General features: G+C 49.9%; 2 protein-coding genes across 2 annotated transcripts in view; one reads left to right on the top strand and one right to left on the bottom strand.

The window, feature by feature from the left end:
- Positions 1–17,424, top strand: part of MED12L (mediator complex subunit 12L) — a 96,754-nt gene that overhangs the window by 43,676 nt on the left and 35,654 nt on the right. The gene's annotated exons all lie outside the window — the stretch shown is intronic.
- On the bottom strand, positions 3,126–15,445 carry GPR87 (G protein-coupled receptor 87). The gene is made up of 3 exons (XM_065639565.1): positions 15,421–15,445; positions 5,088–5,217; positions 3,126–4,162 (listed from the first exon to the last, which is right to left on the bottom strand). The coding sequence occupies exons 2-3, from the start codon at positions 5,119–5,121 to the stop codon at positions 3,126–3,128; spliced, it is 1,071 nt and encodes a 356-aa protein (XP_065495637.1). The 5' UTR covers positions 5,122–5,217; positions 15,421–15,445.

Here is a 17,424-nt window from a genome sequence, read left to right as displayed (position 1 = left end):
TTCTGAGTGTGTTCGAACAACGTTTCTTCCACCGTCACCCATGGCAGGGAGGGTTCAGGCTGGGCCGCTCAGTTCCTCTGTAACGCAAAGCTCCCTAAGTGAGAGAACCTGCCGGTGTTCAGGGCTGTGTGCTCCTCGCGTTCTTGGGTCTGATCTGCTGTTGTGCCTCCACCCGAAAAACCACCAGTCACATATAGTGTCCTACAAAAAAAGGTGTCTCATCGTGCACAAGCCGCGTTTCTGTGTGCTCAGGCCTGGTGTGCAGCTCTGGAACGGCAGCAGGAGATCAGCGCCTCAGGCTCGTCCTCTGAACTTGCTTGGACCTTTTGCTTTCAAGAAGAACTTTTAAGGAGCAAAATTCTGTGTCGATTTCAAACAAATTAGATGTAGTTATCTGTTATTTGGGGACTGGGATATTCTTTTATAACTCATTTTTAGCCCTGGGAAAATATTTCACAAACGGCATCCTCAAAGAGCTGTTGTATATGCGTGTGCATAAACCAGCGAGAAAGGCTTATCACAGAGACATCCGGCCAAGTTGAAGTTATTTTGGGGTGGCTGTGTGCAGCGTGGTGCGGATCCGAGTGGCCGGCTGGGTGTGGGGGCACGGCCGCCTCGGCTGCGCGGGGGTCCCGCGGGTGCCGCTGCTCCCCGGCAGCGCTCTGCACAGGCCGCGGCCGCTGGCGCTCCTCGTCCCCTGCGACGGGTCTCTGCAGGCCAGTCCGCGAGGGGCATCGCCCCGGGGGCACTTGCTTTGGGTAACAGATTCTTTGGTAAGAAATTCTTCCTAGGGAACAGCAGTACTCTTTGTCCTAGGAGGAGATCCTGTGTAAATGCAGCCTTGAGTTAAAAAACAAGTGTGCGGTGAGAAAGCGTAGTGTGCGCGCGTGTGCCTCCCGTGAGGGGTCGGTATAGGGAACAGTTCCTTCCCCAAAGGGCCGTTGGGCACTGAACAGGCTGCCCAGGGCAGTGGGGGAGCTGGAAGGGGGTGAATGGCTGCAAAGCAGAGACCGGGGCTGCGCTGCGTGTATGAATTTAACACAGTCGTTATCGAGCGCGGTTTAACAAGCCATAAACCCTTCTGTGATTTACTATTACTTGCATTGTAAAAGGGAGACCAGAAGTACTTGGTCTTGGTTTTCTTTAACCATATAAGACCTCCTAAGAGTCGTTGTTTATTCATGTCTGTGTGTACATAACTCATCTCCCAGTCCTAAATATTACATTTCACAAGACCAGCCCAGTGCGCCGTTTCCTTTAATTTGGTGTTTATGAGAATTTGAACTATGCAACCCAGTCCCCAAAATGGCTCTTAGTGTGGTTTTGTACGTGCATAGACCCCTAAGAATACAAGATGGCAAATTTGATCCCGGACTAATCCTTGAGGTTGCATGTGGACATAGTTTTGTACAGAGCTCATTGGAAAACAGGGTTTATTCTGTGGTATTTTAGCCATTTAAAATATTTTTATTTAAAGCAGGATAAATACCCAAAATATCCTTGCCAAGAAAGGTTGGACCAGATGATCCTCGTGGTCCCTTCCACCTTGTATTCTATGATTCTTGTCTTCCTTTCCAGAAATGGTCTCCCCTGAACAATGTAAATAGTTTTATAACGCTTGCATTAATCCGAATTGCATTAATCCAAATATTATAGTACTTACACTTCAGCTTTTTCATTGTGCATAAAATGGAATCTAAAACTGAACTAATGGTGTTTTAAAAAAAAAAAAAGAACCCCTTGTTTCAGTAGGAAACTTCATCAAAAGTGTTCTCCTGCAGTATTTCATCTGGTTATTTGCATGCTGCATTTTCAGGCTTATTTTATGAAACTTTCTTTTTTTCTGTGTCAAAAGTCCTTGTAGGAATAAGGCACTAGGAATAAGACAGACTGATGCCCTCTTCTGCTTGTTCAATTGCACTACATTGCATAAGATCCGTATACAAACTAATTGCTCAGAACACAGGTCAGCTCCTTACAGTCTGCATTTTTTAAGTTGCCTGTTTATTTTTTGCATGAACAGCTTTTACTGTGAACAAATCTGATTTAATCCCCGGCGGAGCACAGGACAGAATGGTTCGTGTGGATGTTGTTCCATTTCCAGGATGAAATTCAAGCACGTCCCTGTGGCCTGGAGGGCTGAGCGCGTCCTCGCCGCTGGGCTCTGGGGTTTGGGACGGGGTGTCCTGGTCAATATAGCTCTGCTGGGCGCTGCCCAGGGCTTGGGGTTTCCTTCTGAATAAGGTAGTTGTTGGTCAGTGCTTCCCCAAGCAGCAGCTGCTGTCTTGGTCTTTTATCATTCCTGTCTCCTTACCTTGGTGTTGGACGCTCTCTAATGTTTCCTCTGCTCTGGTTCTGGGTGCTGCAGTGTCAGATAATACCCTGAAGGTGTTTGAACTGCTCTCCAAAAATGAATTTCACCTGCTTATTGCGCACAATTATTGTTTCCGAGAGGTGAAAGCAGCTAAAGTTCTAAATAATTTTGAACAAAAAATTCTTAGTGCTTTAGGTCTTATTCCTGTTGTATTAAGCAGGAATAGAAAGTGCCGCGAAAGAAAATTTTCACCTTCGTGTTGATTGCTCAGTCTTACTACATGCGAGTCTGTCAAGGGACATTGTTGTGTCCTCACTTAGAATGAGATTAAATGGGAATTAAAGGCCTTTTTAACAGGACTTTTTTTTGAGAAGAGAATTAAACTAGAGTTGTGTTTGAATTTTTTATGTTTGATACTTTGAAAGGAGTGTGAAGCACTTCGGTAGCTTTGTCTGTGGATGAGACGGTGCTGCCAGCACCACAAAAAGCCAAGACGCTGTTGGCCAGTGGCGAAGCCCTTTGCACCACCCGAGCCAGGCTGCTGTCTGAGCTGAGGCATCCTGAGCTTCTGCTGGCCTTAAAAAACCAGCCAACCAGCCAACACGGCCCCCGAAACCCCTCTGAGGAGAACCTGATCTCTGGGCGGGTATAAGCGTTTGAATTTTGAGACAGGGCTCAGTAAGCTGGAATGGAAAAGGTGTATGAGTCGGCACGTTAATGAAATTCCGTGGTCAGATACTCAAAGGTACGTTTTATTTACATCATATACAAACGTTCTCACAAATTAGCAAAAGTCTCTGCGCAGGTGACTTCAGACGTCGGTGTATTCGTGGTATATGCGCACTTCTGATCTTCTCACGCTCTGAAGTGATCGAATACTCTCACTCCTGGTTCTCATATTGGATTTTCTGAACAGCCTTCGTGAGAATGACCTACACATGAAGAAGTAAATTATTGGGTCCAGGCAGACATTGCACGCGGACAGGAACAGTGTCATTTCCTTACAATAATACAAGATTTTATGTGCAGAGTCATCTAAAATTTTGTCTAGATGGCTAAAAGTGAAGGGCATTCTGCACAAATGATATGGCAGAAAGCAAGTGAAAAACACAGCCACAACAACCCTGATACTTTGATTATGCTTCCGCTTTCTGCTCGACGAGCTAATAAATTGTTTGCTCGACTTGTAGATGTACCTGGATATGGCAATGTAACATCCTATGAGCACTATCAGCACCACCACGAAGGTGCAGGTGTTGATGTAGATGACAGCCGTGTGCCACTGCACCCCCAGGGGGGACTTGAGCTTCACGCAGTCGTCGATGTTCCTGCGGGTGGGGTAGCCGTTGGTCAGGATCAGGTTGGGCAGCGCCAGGAACGCCATCACCACCCACACGCAGGCGGACAGGACCTTGGTGAAGGTGATGCTGTACATCCGCGAGTCCCCAAAGGGCTTCACGACTTTCAGGTAGCGGTCGATGCTGATGAGCCCCAGGAACACGATGGTGGTGTACATGTTGGCGTAAAACAGCACCGTGGTGTAGCGGCACAGGAAGGAGTTGAAGTGCCACGGCCCCAGCTGTGAGTCCTGGATTATCTTGAATGGGAACGTCAGTGTCATGAGAAGGTCTGCGACCACGATGTTTTTGAGGTAAAATATAAAACTCGTTTTATTTCTGATGTGGAAAAAAATCCAGACTGCAAGGCCGTTGAGCAGGATGCTGGCCAGGAAGATGATGAGGTAAAGCACGGGCAGGACGATGGTGGTGAACTCGTTGTGCGCGGCGTTCCCGAGCGAGCCCGCCGTGGCGTTTGGCGCGGTGCTGTTGTCTGGGCTCAGACGATCATCTGCGGGAATGAGGGAAAACAACAAGTTTAGAGTACGTTTCTGGTGTTTTACAAATGGGACCGGTTTAGAACTGTCCTCTAGGACCTGTCCTGTCTCTGGGCCTTTTCAGGAGCTGCTCGGATTAACCAGCCTGGAAAACCCGAGTTTAAAACAATGCTTCTAAGTATTGCACATGTCAAATGTGCCCATGGCTTGTTGGCCTCAGCATGGCATCTGTGCTTCCTGCCAAGATCCAATGGCGCTGCTGCAGATAATCTGACGGCGCAAACACGCACGGTGTGAGTGTGCGTGTTCCCGAGGTTCCCCAAGGGTGGCTTGTGCAAGTAAACATCTCAGCAGTATTTGAAGAAGACAAATAGCCCAGGAATTCTCTGTAGAGAGGAGCAGTGCCCCTGGCTAGTGGCGGGTGAGCAGGACTCATTCTCCAGAGTCCCCGGGCTGCTCTGTGCAGGGCTGCAGTGAGCGCAGCTGCAACCAGCCTGTTGGCAACGAACCGTTAATTGGAATTACAGGGTGGCAGCTCTTGGCTCTCTTGACAGAATGCAATTTATGAGCTGAGATGATCTATTTATCAAGAAAGGACTCTGGAGAGACTCTCTGGGCCTGTCAAAACACTGTTTTAAAGTTTAGCTTATTTAAATGTGTTTAAAAATAGTCTCTGGAGGTTTTAAGATTTAACGTGTAAATGTTTTTGGAAAAACTTCAGACTTACAGCTTCCCTCATAAAACTATAGCACATTGTATTTCATATTGTTTATACTCTGAACTTGGCTGGTGTGGCAAACCAGGACAGACACCCCCAGGGCCAGCACTTGGCAGTATTTAGACTTTTCTGAAGTGACTTATGTCTTTAAAGTGTCGGTAGGAACTGATAGTAATACAATAAACAGTTCTCAGTCACTTAAATTTCCAAAGTGATTTTACCTGGCAGTTTTCCAAAGGACAGGTTGTACCCCATCGTTTGCGTTGCTGTCGGTTTTCAGCTGAGATGCCGTTCAGGAGTCCCGCTGGCAGCCGGAGGTCCAGGATGCGGCATGGGCTGTGCCAGCGCTACCTTTGGGGAAAACAAAGGGGAATTAAACCCAAAGCAAACAAGTCCCCACCTTCCTGTCCCCAGTGTGGAGAGGAGCGTTGTGGGATGAGCATCCTCCGAATTGCCAGTGACGGGCTGAGGCGCTGGTGGCTGATCTGTGGGCACCGCGCGGCTGTTCCGTCGAGATCGTCCCTGGCCGCTGGGTGTCCCGCACCGCTGCCGCGTCCTGCCGCCGTGGCCTCCCTGCCAGAACTGCCTATTCCCTCTGTCCACCTCACTGACGACGCCGTGCCGCGGCCTGGCTGCTGTCGCCGTTAGCCACGTTGTTCTGATTGCCAGCCCGAGTGTCTCTGTGGCCACTTTCTGTCTCATATATTCTTGTATTAGTGCCTTTCATTTAAAGCACTCTGTCTCTGATAAATCAGCCCTCTGAGTGTGTTTCTTCCCCTACCGAGACCTCCCTCACTGTGCTGAAGCAGCCCAGGCCCTTCTCCCGTTCCTGTCACACCAGCCGTGCTCTGCTCCCTTGGGATAACCTGCCGTGGATCTCACTGACAAATACCGTGCGCCGTTTTACGGAGGAGGTTCAAGAAGAGCTTGTTTGCTGGTGGTTGGGTTCCTTGTCCCCCCCGAAACAGCTCAGCTAATGCTCTCTGGGTCTGGGTTCTCCGTGCGTGGGCAGCAGGCAGGTGGCCGTGCTGGGACCAGCTCTGACACTTGCTGTCCCTTCGGGGCGTCACAGGGACCAGTGCCAGCGCGGGGCCGCCTTTTTTCGTGTCTTTAGCTGCATTATCCGGTGAGTTTTTGTGGGTTTGTTTGTCTCAGCAGACTTCGGTTCAAGTTTGTTCTGTAAATATACATTGGATTTCAATGTTTTAAAACTCGCCTTCCTATTTCAACTTCTTTCAAAAAATTTGCACAAAACCTTTGCAAAAACCTGGACTATGACTAGTGAGCGAGGCCAAGAATATTCTTCTCTTAAATTGGTCTTGGATTTGATAGTTTCCAGGTGGGTATTTCTACACCACCCTTCTGAGCTTTAAAACCAGGTTAGTGTGTGAGTGTTTGCAAACAACCATCCCAGTCGCCGCGGGAGGTGAGTTTGTCTCCCGGCCCCAGGACACGCTGGTTTAGTGGCCTCGAGCCTTTGCTGTGATGTGCAGCTGGTTCCTGCCGCCACGGTAAAGCCCCGTGGCCTTGTTCCTGACACGGTCCTGACATCTCCTGTCGTCTTGGTTTATTTTTGACCTTGGACATTTCAGTGATGGATGCCTGAGCGTGCATATTTTTAAAAATTTATCATATCTCACTTCTTGAAGTAAAAACGTTTCGTATGTAATTATGAGATGTGTGTATAACTTTATAGCATATCCAGTAAATTGGGCTGGAAATCATAAGTCCCTGTTCCTTTGTGAATGAGGTTGCTCCAGAAGTCAGGGAATACTGAAAATCTGTAGAATCCAGTTTATGCTCTGATGGCATAGTGTTTTGACAATACTGATTGGTAAGGCTATATTAAAGGTTGATGCTTTATTCTTGCAGAATGCAAATGTATTAATTTTTCCATGCTTCGTTTCCTGTTTACAAGTTTCGATTAGAAAACTCACAAAATAGTTCAGCTCTCAGCAATTGCGCCAGACCTGACTGCCTCTCATATGGGAATGAATACATGATAAAATCACTTTTGCAGAGCTGAACTTCTTTTATGCGACTATCACTGTGCTGTGAACTGCATTGAGTTGTCACTAGATGGCAGTGAAGCAAATTATTGCATTTTGAAGAATCAGTAAAAGTTTTTATTCTGATATTCTAAGCTTTTTATGGGTTTGGTTTCATGTCTGCCATTGTTTGCTCTGATAATAACTGGGGTCCATTATGAGATTGTCAGAACTATTTTACATATTTTGTTTTCTCTTGGTCTGAGGAGTGGTGGCCTATAGGTTTTTTGCTGTTGTTTATCATTTGCAGCTGTCCTTTTTTGCCCAGGAGGCACCGAGATCAAACGAATACGTAGTTTTAAGAACAAGATGCATATCTAATGTTCTTAGGCAAATAGGATGCTTATTTCCCTGCTTCTCTTTTAAGTCTGCGCAGCTCCCGGTCCCTGGAAGCCGCGGGGTCCCGGCTCTGCAGGCGGTGCTGTCCCAGAGCACCCAGCCGAGCGCTGGCCATGCTGCCGGGCATCCCAGGGTGCCAGTGCGGATGCTGGAGCCCCGGGGAACATTCGGCGTTTGATGGAGCTGGAATTGGATCTGCGGTAGATGGAGCTCTGTGTACTGCCGCGTAGTCTGGGTCCCAAAGGAATTTGCTCGAAATCCTGTCAAAAAAGGCTCCTTCCTTGTCCATCCCTCTAGGTGGGTGTTGTCACTAAGGCTGTACAAATCTGACAGCAGGTAGCAGGAAGCAGCCAGCTCCTCACTATTGTGACCCAGGAGCAACGCTGTGTCCCGCCTGGCAGAGCCAGGCTCAGCAGAGCCAGGCTTAGCAGAGCCTGGGTGCAGGCACCGGAGGAACCCGTAGAGTCCGGGGTGGGTGAGCAGGGCTCATTGGAGTCAAATCTGGTGGATCCCTGTACTCCAGAAGCTTCATTTTTTTCAGATAAAGACCACTAGGCACAGGAAGAAAGTTACCACGTATGGAGAGTTTGCTTTTTTCCATGCGCACTCTTGGAGATGAAGACTGCCTTCTCTTTTAAAGACTATTTTAAGATATTTGGTAATTGCTCCTTGATTACGCACTCTGATAGTGGCTTTTTTACTTGTCTGAATATTTCTGTGCAGGGCAGGGTTAGTTTTCCACTCCTTCTCCAGTTCTCTAGACGCATCTGACCAATTGTATCCTAATGAGCTGTCTCATTCTTCTGTATAAATATACTCTGCTTGGATGGTTTTGAAGATGCACTAGAAGCTGCTCCTTTACTCAAGTAGCTTTTTAAGCCAGAATACTTGTTACTTCTTGTAGTTTATGCACTTGGTTGTGTTTGGGTTTTGTTTTTTATTTTTTTTTTTCCTGCCATTCCCCTAAAGGCTGACAACTGCATTAAATACAAGCTAAGTACATAAAATTTCACATGAGGTAATCTTCTACTGCTAATGTTGACAGACTGGTTTGTATGCCTGACTGATAGAACCTCAGATGAAAAATTGAATAATAGGCTGCATGGCAGACTTCAGTGTCATAGGGGTAGGGGATGACTGTATAGTTTTTCTAATGACTAAGGCTTTAAGTTGCCTCACTGTTTAAAGAAATTCTACATCCTCAAATCTAATTGCTCTTTTTTGTCTTATTTGAAACTTTTTAAAAATCAGAAAATTCTCTTTCTGAACTAGATTAGATATTCTAGGTCATAGGGCTGCAGAGTTTTAAGGGTTTTGTGGTGGTGTTTTTTTCTTTTTTTTTTTTAAATTTGAGCATATAACTTTTTGATGTGTGGCTTCCTGCCAGTCAATCAGCATTCATCACCATAAAGTTTGGTAAATGACAGAGTTAGTGTAAATAGAAATGCGAGACGGTTTATTAAATTTGCTGTTGGCTGGCTGCAATTAAGTTATTGTCTGTTGCCCATCAGAACCCAATCTCTGTTTTAATTGCAGAGACGGAGGGCCAGACAGCATCGCTGCAGGCTGCGGGTCGGGGTGCACGCGGAGCTGCGGGTCGGGGTGCGAAGCTACAGCAGCGCCCAGAGCCGGTGGCCCCGCTCCCATCACCCCGGCCAGCCCCGCGCTCGGTGAGCCCTGCCGGCACCCCGGCACCCTCCCTAGCGCTCTTCCTTGCTCCCTGAAAGGGAGCCCAGCCCCAGTAACCTGGACACCACCACCTTCTCCTGCCTTGGAGGCCTCTGTTAAAAATTGTCTGTCTCCTTTTGGTAAAAGTTTATGTTAATGTACTGTTAATGCATTGCAGAATAACCTGAAATTCCTGTTGGAGTTTGCCCCTACAGCGAGTCAGTGTGCGCCTCTAACTCTTGTGTTTTGCACACTTATCTTTTGCATTTTTCTCACTGTCACATCCCCATCCTTGGAGCTGTGTGTCTGTACTGGCGGTGCCCAGAGATGCCGTTGGCAGCTGTGCGAGCAGTGGGGTGGGCTGGGGGCTCGGGGGTGACCCAGTCGGGGTGTCCCCATTGGGGGGTCCCCGGGACCCGCCCCTCAGCCTGCCGAGGGCTCGGGGGTGTCCCCCACCCCACGTCTGCCTCAGCCAGCTGGCGCGGGTCGGCTGCTTCAGACTGGGAGCTGCCTCAGCGCTGGGTGGCTGGGGAGGGGGTGACAATAGCCCTCGCAGGCTCTGTGCCCTTGGCTGCGGTCCAACCGTGCTGGCACGGGGGTGGCAGAGGGATGTGAGGGCAGCGTGTGCCGGATCCCTGTGGCACGGTGATGCTGCCATGCTCAGCTGATGGAGTTGTGGAGGGGCTGAAAGCCAAGATTTGGGCTGTAACTGTCCCCCGCTGTGGCTTATGGTGCTTGTCGCTTAGTCATATCCAGAAACAGGAACCGCTGCTGCTGCTCTGAGCGCTTCTTGTCTGCCTTGGTGTCCAGCACAAAACACCCTTCTTGGTTTGCAGGTTCCTCCTTGAACTTCCCCCTCAGTTCCAGCCCAAACTTTTCTCTCACGCATCTCTGCCCAGCGTCCTGGCCGCGGGCACGCTGCGGTGTGAGGCTCCCATCGGACTCACCGGCGGAGCAGCTGCTGTCCGGGATGCTGGTCTGCCCTGGCCTGGCCGCTTGTCCTCAGCACGGCCTGCGTTTGGTGGTTTGGGAGCGTTCCTCCTGGGGAACGCTGAGCTGGCACCTCTGAGGGTGTGCAGGGACAAGCAGCCCCTGTACATCTGCGGTGACATGCTGCCAGCGGGGACTTCCTTCCCCCGGCGGCTCCGCGAAGTGATCTGTGCACTGTTCCTGTAATTTGTGTGATGTTCCTGTAGTCCGTGTGCTGTTCTGTAAGCGCAGAGCTGCCTGCCTGCATCCGCTGCCTGACATTTGGGGTTTGGTCCATCTTGGTCCTTTGTATGTGACCCCTAAAGCACCGTGCACGTGTCCAGTGCCTGTTTGGGATCTGCCTTGCATCCCAGTAACGGCTAAACGGGCTCATTTCCCCTTTGTGCATCAGGCTCTGCCCATGCTTTACTGCGAGATTGCCTGAAATCCCACAGCCAGTCTGTACCTCTAACTCAGGCATTCTCAGTTGCAGGAGAGCCTGAACTGGGCGTAGCTGAATGCTGCAGCAAGCATTAAATAATACTGTTTAATATGCAAAATTCTCAATTTGGGAGGAATATGCCCTTAGAATAACATTATTTCCTCACTTAAAAAAAAATATTTGGACATATCTAATTTTCTGAAAGTCATTTTTGGAATACCTAGTCCGAATGTAACCATTAATTTTTTTCTCGTTTCAAGTGAATGATTATGAACCCTTATTTTCCCCTATGTGGGATAGCTCTGATGTGGGGCTTTTGTGGGATGCTGCCTGAACTATCAAGTTCTTTATCTTTTCTGTCTTTTGAACTGTTCCTCATTAAAGTTTCATGCCTTAATATTACTTCAAATAAGATTTTCTATGCAGAGGTTACAAAATCTGGTAGATGTTGTTAATCATTACTGCAAGACTGTTTATTTTTTAAACTAATTTGCAGAACCTAAAGATGCATGAATTCTATATCACTATTTATTGTAGCTCGGAGGTGATGTTGAAGAAATACTTCCCAGCCCTTGGCTGCATTAGCGACAAGCGTGCGCATTGTTCGTGACCAAGCAGCAGGAGCTGCGGGGTTTACGGCGGGTCCTGGGCTGGGTGCTGAGCTTCGCTCTGTGCAGGTGACAGCAGCACCTGGTGTGTGACAGCAGCACCTGGTGTGAGCGGGCGGCTCTTGGCTGCAGAAGATGCCGGCGCTTCGCCGACCACGTCCAGGGCTGTGTGCGGTGAAGTGCGGTGCTGACGTACGGCTCCCTTGGGCTGCAGTTGCTTTTACATGAGGAGGCAGGAGAGAACCTGCAATAGAAGTGGTGTCCCGTTGGGCAGCAGGTAAATGGCTGGTGGTGGTGGAAGATGAGCTGTGTGTTGCAACTGCTTGCCTTTTTTTTTTTTTTAAAAGAGCACAATGCAATGGTTGGCAGAGTTGGGATAATTAATGTCTTCTCAGTATGGCAGCCTCTAATTAGACAGGAGGAAAGGATTAACTCTGGAATGTTTCCTTTGCTTCGCTGCTGCTGCTGCTTGTTTCTGGTTGCACAAAACTTGCTTGCAGTGGGAGCTGCATTGTAACCCTGCAGAGCTGCTTTCTTTACCCCTCCATTAAGCACCCGCCGTGTGAGGTGCAGCTTCCCGCAGCTGTCGGGGTGGGTGCAGGTGCAGTGCCCAGGTTCTGAGCAGCAGCCCTGGCTGCTCCCAACACCGCCGCTCGCCGCTCTTTGCAGACGTTGACTTCTGTGGGTGCTGCCCACTCCTGCTCCAGCCGGCCGGGACCGTGGCTGCAGGCAGTGCGTGTCCCCAAGGATGGCGACTCCACTGCCTCGCTGGGAAGCCTGTTCCAGACCTTGAGCATCCTCACAGTATTTCTCCAGAATAACTTCAGCTTTTCCCTCTTTTAATCTCTTCACAAGCTTCTCTCCCAGCCTTTCCATTCCCGTTCTGCTAGTGTTTTCATGGGCTCTGTTCTTGGCAGCATGGAAATCTTTGTCAAATAATCACCCTTCAATTCCATAGGCCGTTCCTGACTTGTCCAGTGTGCTTAATTAGCCCGAAGCCATAGTCTCTTAGATTTAAAATGTTAACAATACTTTGGGCAAAAAGCAGAAGCTGTTGAAGAAGTTTCAGCATGTGGTGCTTGGGTGGTCTCGAGCTGGTGCCAGCAGAGCAGCTGCCGCTGTGGGTGCCACGCAGCCCCCGTCACCCCAGCGCAGGGACCTCCGGGGGTCCCGCTCCGCACGCCTGCGGGCACAGCCTCACCCGGGCGGCAGGCTGGAGCCGGGGAGCTTTCTGCCCAAAATATTAGCTTTTACGTTTGATTACTGGTGTTACGCAATGAAAAACATTAAGTTAAAAAGCTCATAGCGAAACTTTAAAAACAGCCAGGATGTCTGGGTCACAAAGAAAAAAAAAATGAAGGTATGAGATTGATCGCATTACACCTTCATCCATTGTAGCTCTGGCTATTGTGCATCTGTCACGTCTCTTAAATGCTGCAGGGGATACTGTGAAAAAATATCTCATGAGGAAAACCAAATATTATTGGTACGTGCATGTAGACAGTGCCATTTAAACTTTGAAGTAATTCCAGTCTCACTTTTAGGTGTTCTACTTTGCATTGAAACAATTTCTATTGATTTTTTTTTAATATGCAATTCTAATTCACATTACAAAAGGACAAAAAAAAATCCTCATCTGCTGTTGTCAGCTGGGTTTTTCTGTGCTGTGACACAATCGCCGATGTTGGCTATGTGCAGCAATGCCACTATTGCAAAGAGGAAGGGAAAGGACACGGGGATTTCGGGGTATGGCTGGGAGAAGTTCAGCCTGGTGCAAGCTGGCGTTCCATGAGCAGCCTGCAGTGTCTGCTCTGTCCGTCCCTCTCGACCGCGGACAGATGCCGGTCGCGGGTACAGCTGTGGGATCTGCTGCTCTTCCCGGCCCAGCCGCTCTGTTCCTGGGGCAGCAGCGAAGCGGCTGCTGCCATGAGGGGGATATGAGCCCGATTTATAGTGCTCATCATCAGTTGTCACTTTGACATGCCACTGACACTTTGTCGGGGAAAAACAAGCAGCAGTGGTTATTGTAGCATCTCATGCAAGGTTGGTCAGATGTAGAAACTGAATTTTGATAACTGAGGGTGTGATTTTTTTTGTTTGTTTGTTTTGTTTTTAAGATGGTATGGTCATTTTTTTTATGTTGGGAAGGGTTACGACCACCAAAACGTGGGCATGAATATCGGTGGCTCCTCTGGCGCTGCCCGGGTAGCACTTGCTTTACATCAGGTGCATTCTCCGTTCCAAAGTTTTAATCAATATTGCACACATCAAGGTTAATGCCACAATCTCCCTGTGGATGTCCTGGTTGGAGAGGAGGTCTGGCTGAGCTCTGCCGTGCCAAGGTGCACAAGGGACTTGTGAAGAGAGAAGGAGCTTCCCCTGCCATTGCTCCTGGGTGAACCTGGTCTTGGCTACGTGCAGCGAGTAGCGTAGGCTTCCTGGCTCCAAGAAGGGACATCTCCGCTCCGAGGCTGCAGCCGTGCCGGACAGACACCCGCCGTGCCGGACAGACACCTGCCGTGCCGGGCCTTGCCGGCTCCCCCACCCAGGCTGTGCTGTGGGTCATGGCCGACGGCGCTGGCCAGGCTGTGGGTGCAGGGGCCAGGAGAGCTGGTCTGCCTGCTCCCGCCCTGCCCCGGGGCAGCGCTGTGGAGGCAGCGGGTGGCACAGCCGGCTGGGCCGGGACAGGCCGGAGCGGCCGTGGAGGCAGCGGGTGACACAGCCGGCTGGGCCGGGACAGGCCGGAGCGGCCGTGGAGGCAGCGGGTGACACAGCCGGCTGGGCCGGGACAGGCCGGAGCGGCCGTGGAGGCAGCGGGTGACACAGCCGGCTGGGCCGGGACAGGCCGGAGCGGCCGTGGAGGCAGCGGGTGACACAGCCGGCTGGGCCGGGACAGGCCGGAGCGGCCATGGAGGCAGCGGGTGACACAGGCGGCTGGGCCGGGACAGGCCGGAGCGGCCGTGGAGGCAGCGGGTGACACAGCCGGCTGGGCCGGGACAGGCCGGAGCGGCTGTGGAGGCAGCGGGTGACACAGCCGGCTGGGCCGGGACAGGCCGGAGCGGCTGTGGAGGCAGCGGGTGGCACAGGTGGCTGGGCCGGGACAGGCCGGAGCGGCCGTGGAGGCAGCGGGTGACACAGGCGGCTGGGCCGGGACAGGCCAGAGCGGCCGTGGAGGCAGCGGGTGACACAGCCGGCTGGGCCGACACAGGCCGGAGCGGCCGTGGAGGCAGCGGGTGACACAGCCGGCTGGGCCGGGACAGGCCGGAGCGGCCGTGGAGGCAGCGGGTGACACAGCCGGCTGGGCCGGGACAGGCCGGAGCGGCCGCTGGTGCTGCCGAGCGTTCTGCTCTTTGTCTCAGACCCCCTGAGCACACGGGTACTCCCAGTTTGTGAGGTCCCTGCCCCTCCTGCTGCCCTGCACGTCTCTCCCTGCAGCCAGGGTGGCCCCATCCCCACGCCGGGGTGTCCCCAGGGCTGCCCGCCCCTGTCCCCTCGCGGGAGGGAGCAGAGGGTCTGGTGGGGCTGCCCGAAGAGTGGGCGCCCGCCAGAGAACCGGGGAAACGCCGGCGGCTTCTGTGGGATCCGGGGCCTGCGCTGCTGGGAGTGAGCGGTGGCAGCAGCTGAATGCTTGCCCGAGTTTGCTTTTTAAAAGAAGATTGCAGAATCTTCTTTAAAAAGATGGAAAAAAGTGTGAAACGCTACCAGAGTTTCCAGCCCAAGCACACACAATGAAAAGGCAGATGTGTACAGTCCTGATAATGCGCGAATGGCAGGTCATTTTTTAACATACAAAAGCTTCAATTGCACTGCTACTTTCAGTTCTTTACAACTAAGAATAACCTTTGCAATTAAAAATAACTCCTTAAACAACATAGGTTTTTGGAAGTGCCTTATATATTTCCCAGACTTTGAGACTAATCAGACGTTCAGTTTGTAATTTGCTTGTTCAGAGCTATGTGGTTTTTCCAGTGAACCTGACAAGTTTTAACATGATCTGAGTGAAGTATGAAGGAAGAGAACCTTTATTCTGTATAATATAATTAAGCGAATTCAAGTTTGCTTTTCTGTGCTGAAAGAGGTGAAAAAGAATACAGGTACAAACTGTTTATACCAAATTCAGTCCTTATAGTTACTGAATCTTGACATGAATTAAGCTCTGTCAGGAAGTTCCTGAAACCATGAACCCTCCTGCACTTTGATTTGTACCTTAGAAGGAATGATTGGTAGAAAACCATTTTTTTTGCCATTGGAAAAAAGATAATAACATTTAATGTCGAATGAATAAAAGGTTAGTAAAGTCTTGCTATTTCGATAACTTTTCGCACTTTTAACTGATCTGATATTCGATTTATGATTCCAAGTCTGGTTTTCAGCAACTGTATCTTAATTTCTGTTTTACTTTCCCTTGGGAGTGATTAAGAGCAAGAAGATTCACACAACGACTTATCAAACGCTTTTCAGGTGGTCGGAGATCACTTACCTGTCACCATTGTCACCTTCCGCTTGTCTCTGAGCTGCATCTCGAAGGTGCCTTAGACTCCTCCAAAACGCACCGTGAAACTACAGCAGGCACGGGAGTATTTCTTGCGGTAAAGTAGTTAAACAAACCATATCCAGAAGTAAGTTTTTCTGCTTCCAATGGCTTTTTTTGCGATACCTGATCCGAGAGTCCAACTTCGCCTGGGCAGGAGCAGCTGGAGCGGCTGGCGCTCTCATTCCCGGGATGACTCACATGGGAAGGTGCGCGCTCCCGCCTGCCGGGGCAGGCGCTGATTCACCCGGGTGGGTTCGTGCTGCTGAACGCAGCAGCCGCCGTGCAGGAGACGCTGCAAACCGCCGGGTTTCACCGCGGCCCCTGCCACCCTGCCTTTCGCTTAATGCAGTTCTGTCTGCAGGGTGAATGCGAATTTAATGTGATACTGAAAAATCTTGTGCTGGAGAGATGCAAATATCTGCTAATCGAGATGATCATGTCAATTATTCATTTGACTATATTTAGACATCTTTAATGTTGTGCTTTGAACGCTTCTAAATAGTGTGTAGGATGAAAGCAAAATGTTAAATCAGTAACTAAATATTTCAGCTGCAATGACTAGACTGTTTACTGCACGCTTTTACTGTCATGCTGTTCTTACAGACTGACGGTGAGCCTGCGGTCAGCGGTCCTGGCTGTGCACTCATTTAGAGTAAGATAATTTAGTGGCTTCAGAGCGTTTAAATAATCGTGGCAGTGGTTGTATCAGGACAAAATTTTGCGTCGTGTCAGTAGAGGATCACAGGCTCCCAGAATGGCTGGGGTTGGAAGGGAGCTTGGGGAGAGGGCCAGTCCCTGCTGGCAGGAGGCTCCTGACATGGCTCGTCTTTGAGGAGCAGCTTTGCAAGGCAAAGCAGAGACCAGCAGGAACACGTGTTGTGCTCCTGTCATGTGTTTACAGCTTTGTTACTCCCAGCTGCCAGGCTGATCTCGGGAGCTGGATATTCTGTCAGTGTGATGGTCCCAGTTGCACACACATGCTGGAGGCACATGTCACATCACCAGGGATGGAGGAATTAAAATCTTTATGAGAATGGTTGGTTGCTTTGTTTTTTGAATGTGGTGCAGTGGCACATCAACTTTTCTTTAAAATCTCTGTACTGTGGTGTATTGGTAAAACTTAATGGATTAGAAACCACATAGCATCTCCTAACAGGCTTTTGATTCAGACATGTTGTTGGGCCGTTCCCAGGCTGGGGCAAGTCAGGGCGAGCCGCCACATGAAAAGGAAACACTATGGAGCTTGTCGTAAAAACAGCGCGGAAGGAATGGGAAGCTCTGATGTAAAGAAAAGCTGAAAGCTAACCTATAACTTTACTATTGTTTGCATTATTTAAAGGTTGGACGTCCCTTTTTGTATTCTGGTGATGGGAGAGCAATTCTCAGATTTCATTAGAGCCTGAATGACGTTATTACAACAATTATTGTGTTGCTTCATTCTAAAACTCCTTTACTATCATATTTAGCAATATGAACTACAGGGTTATTTTTAAAGCAGGTTAGCCACCTGGATAAAATAGGAGACTGGCTTTTTCTTGTTTTTAAACACAGAAAAGCAGCAGGAGGATTGGAGTGTGTGGCGCTGGAGGTTCCTCCAGCATGAGACGTTCAATGCCAAGGCGCAGGTGCCGTTGTCACTGCAGTGTCCTGGTAGAGCGAACACGTCCCCTTCCCTCCGTGGTTTGCTGCAACTGCCGGTCAGTGGCTGTCACTGCAAGAGAAGGAGGGAGGAAAGGGGCTAATTAAGAACTGACATTATAAAGCTCGTTTCTCTTTTCCCTCTGTCCTCAAGCTCCTCACATGCTCTTGGTGGCTCACCTGCAGTTAGCACCATGGCTGGTCCCGCAGACCCAGCTCTGTTCGGGTGTCTCGGGGTTTCCTGCAGCCCGCAGGCTCCTGCGCTTGCTGTCCTGGACGCGCAGTGTCCTGGTGCTCGGCTTGGCTTCCCAG

This window comes from Caloenas nicobarica, chromosome 8 (genome assembly GCF_036013445.1).
Source record: "Caloenas nicobarica isolate bCalNic1 chromosome 8, bCalNic1.hap1, whole genome shotgun sequence".
Classification (NCBI taxonomy): Eukaryota; Metazoa; Chordata; class Aves; order Columbiformes; family Columbidae; genus Caloenas; species Caloenas nicobarica.
Note: the sequence above shows the minus strand (reverse complement) of the source record. Positions and strands in the feature narration are given on the sequence as shown.

Bases quoted from the DNA above. Each gene is read 5' to 3' on its own strand.
- GPR87 (XM_065639565.1), bottom strand. From the start codon at position 5,121: ATGGGGTACAACCTGTCCTTTGGAAAACTGCCAG. The intron at 4,163-5,087 runs GTAAAATCACTT...TCATTCCCGCAG, and splicing joins GTCCTTTGGAAAACTGCCAG to ATGATCGTCTGAGCCCAGAC.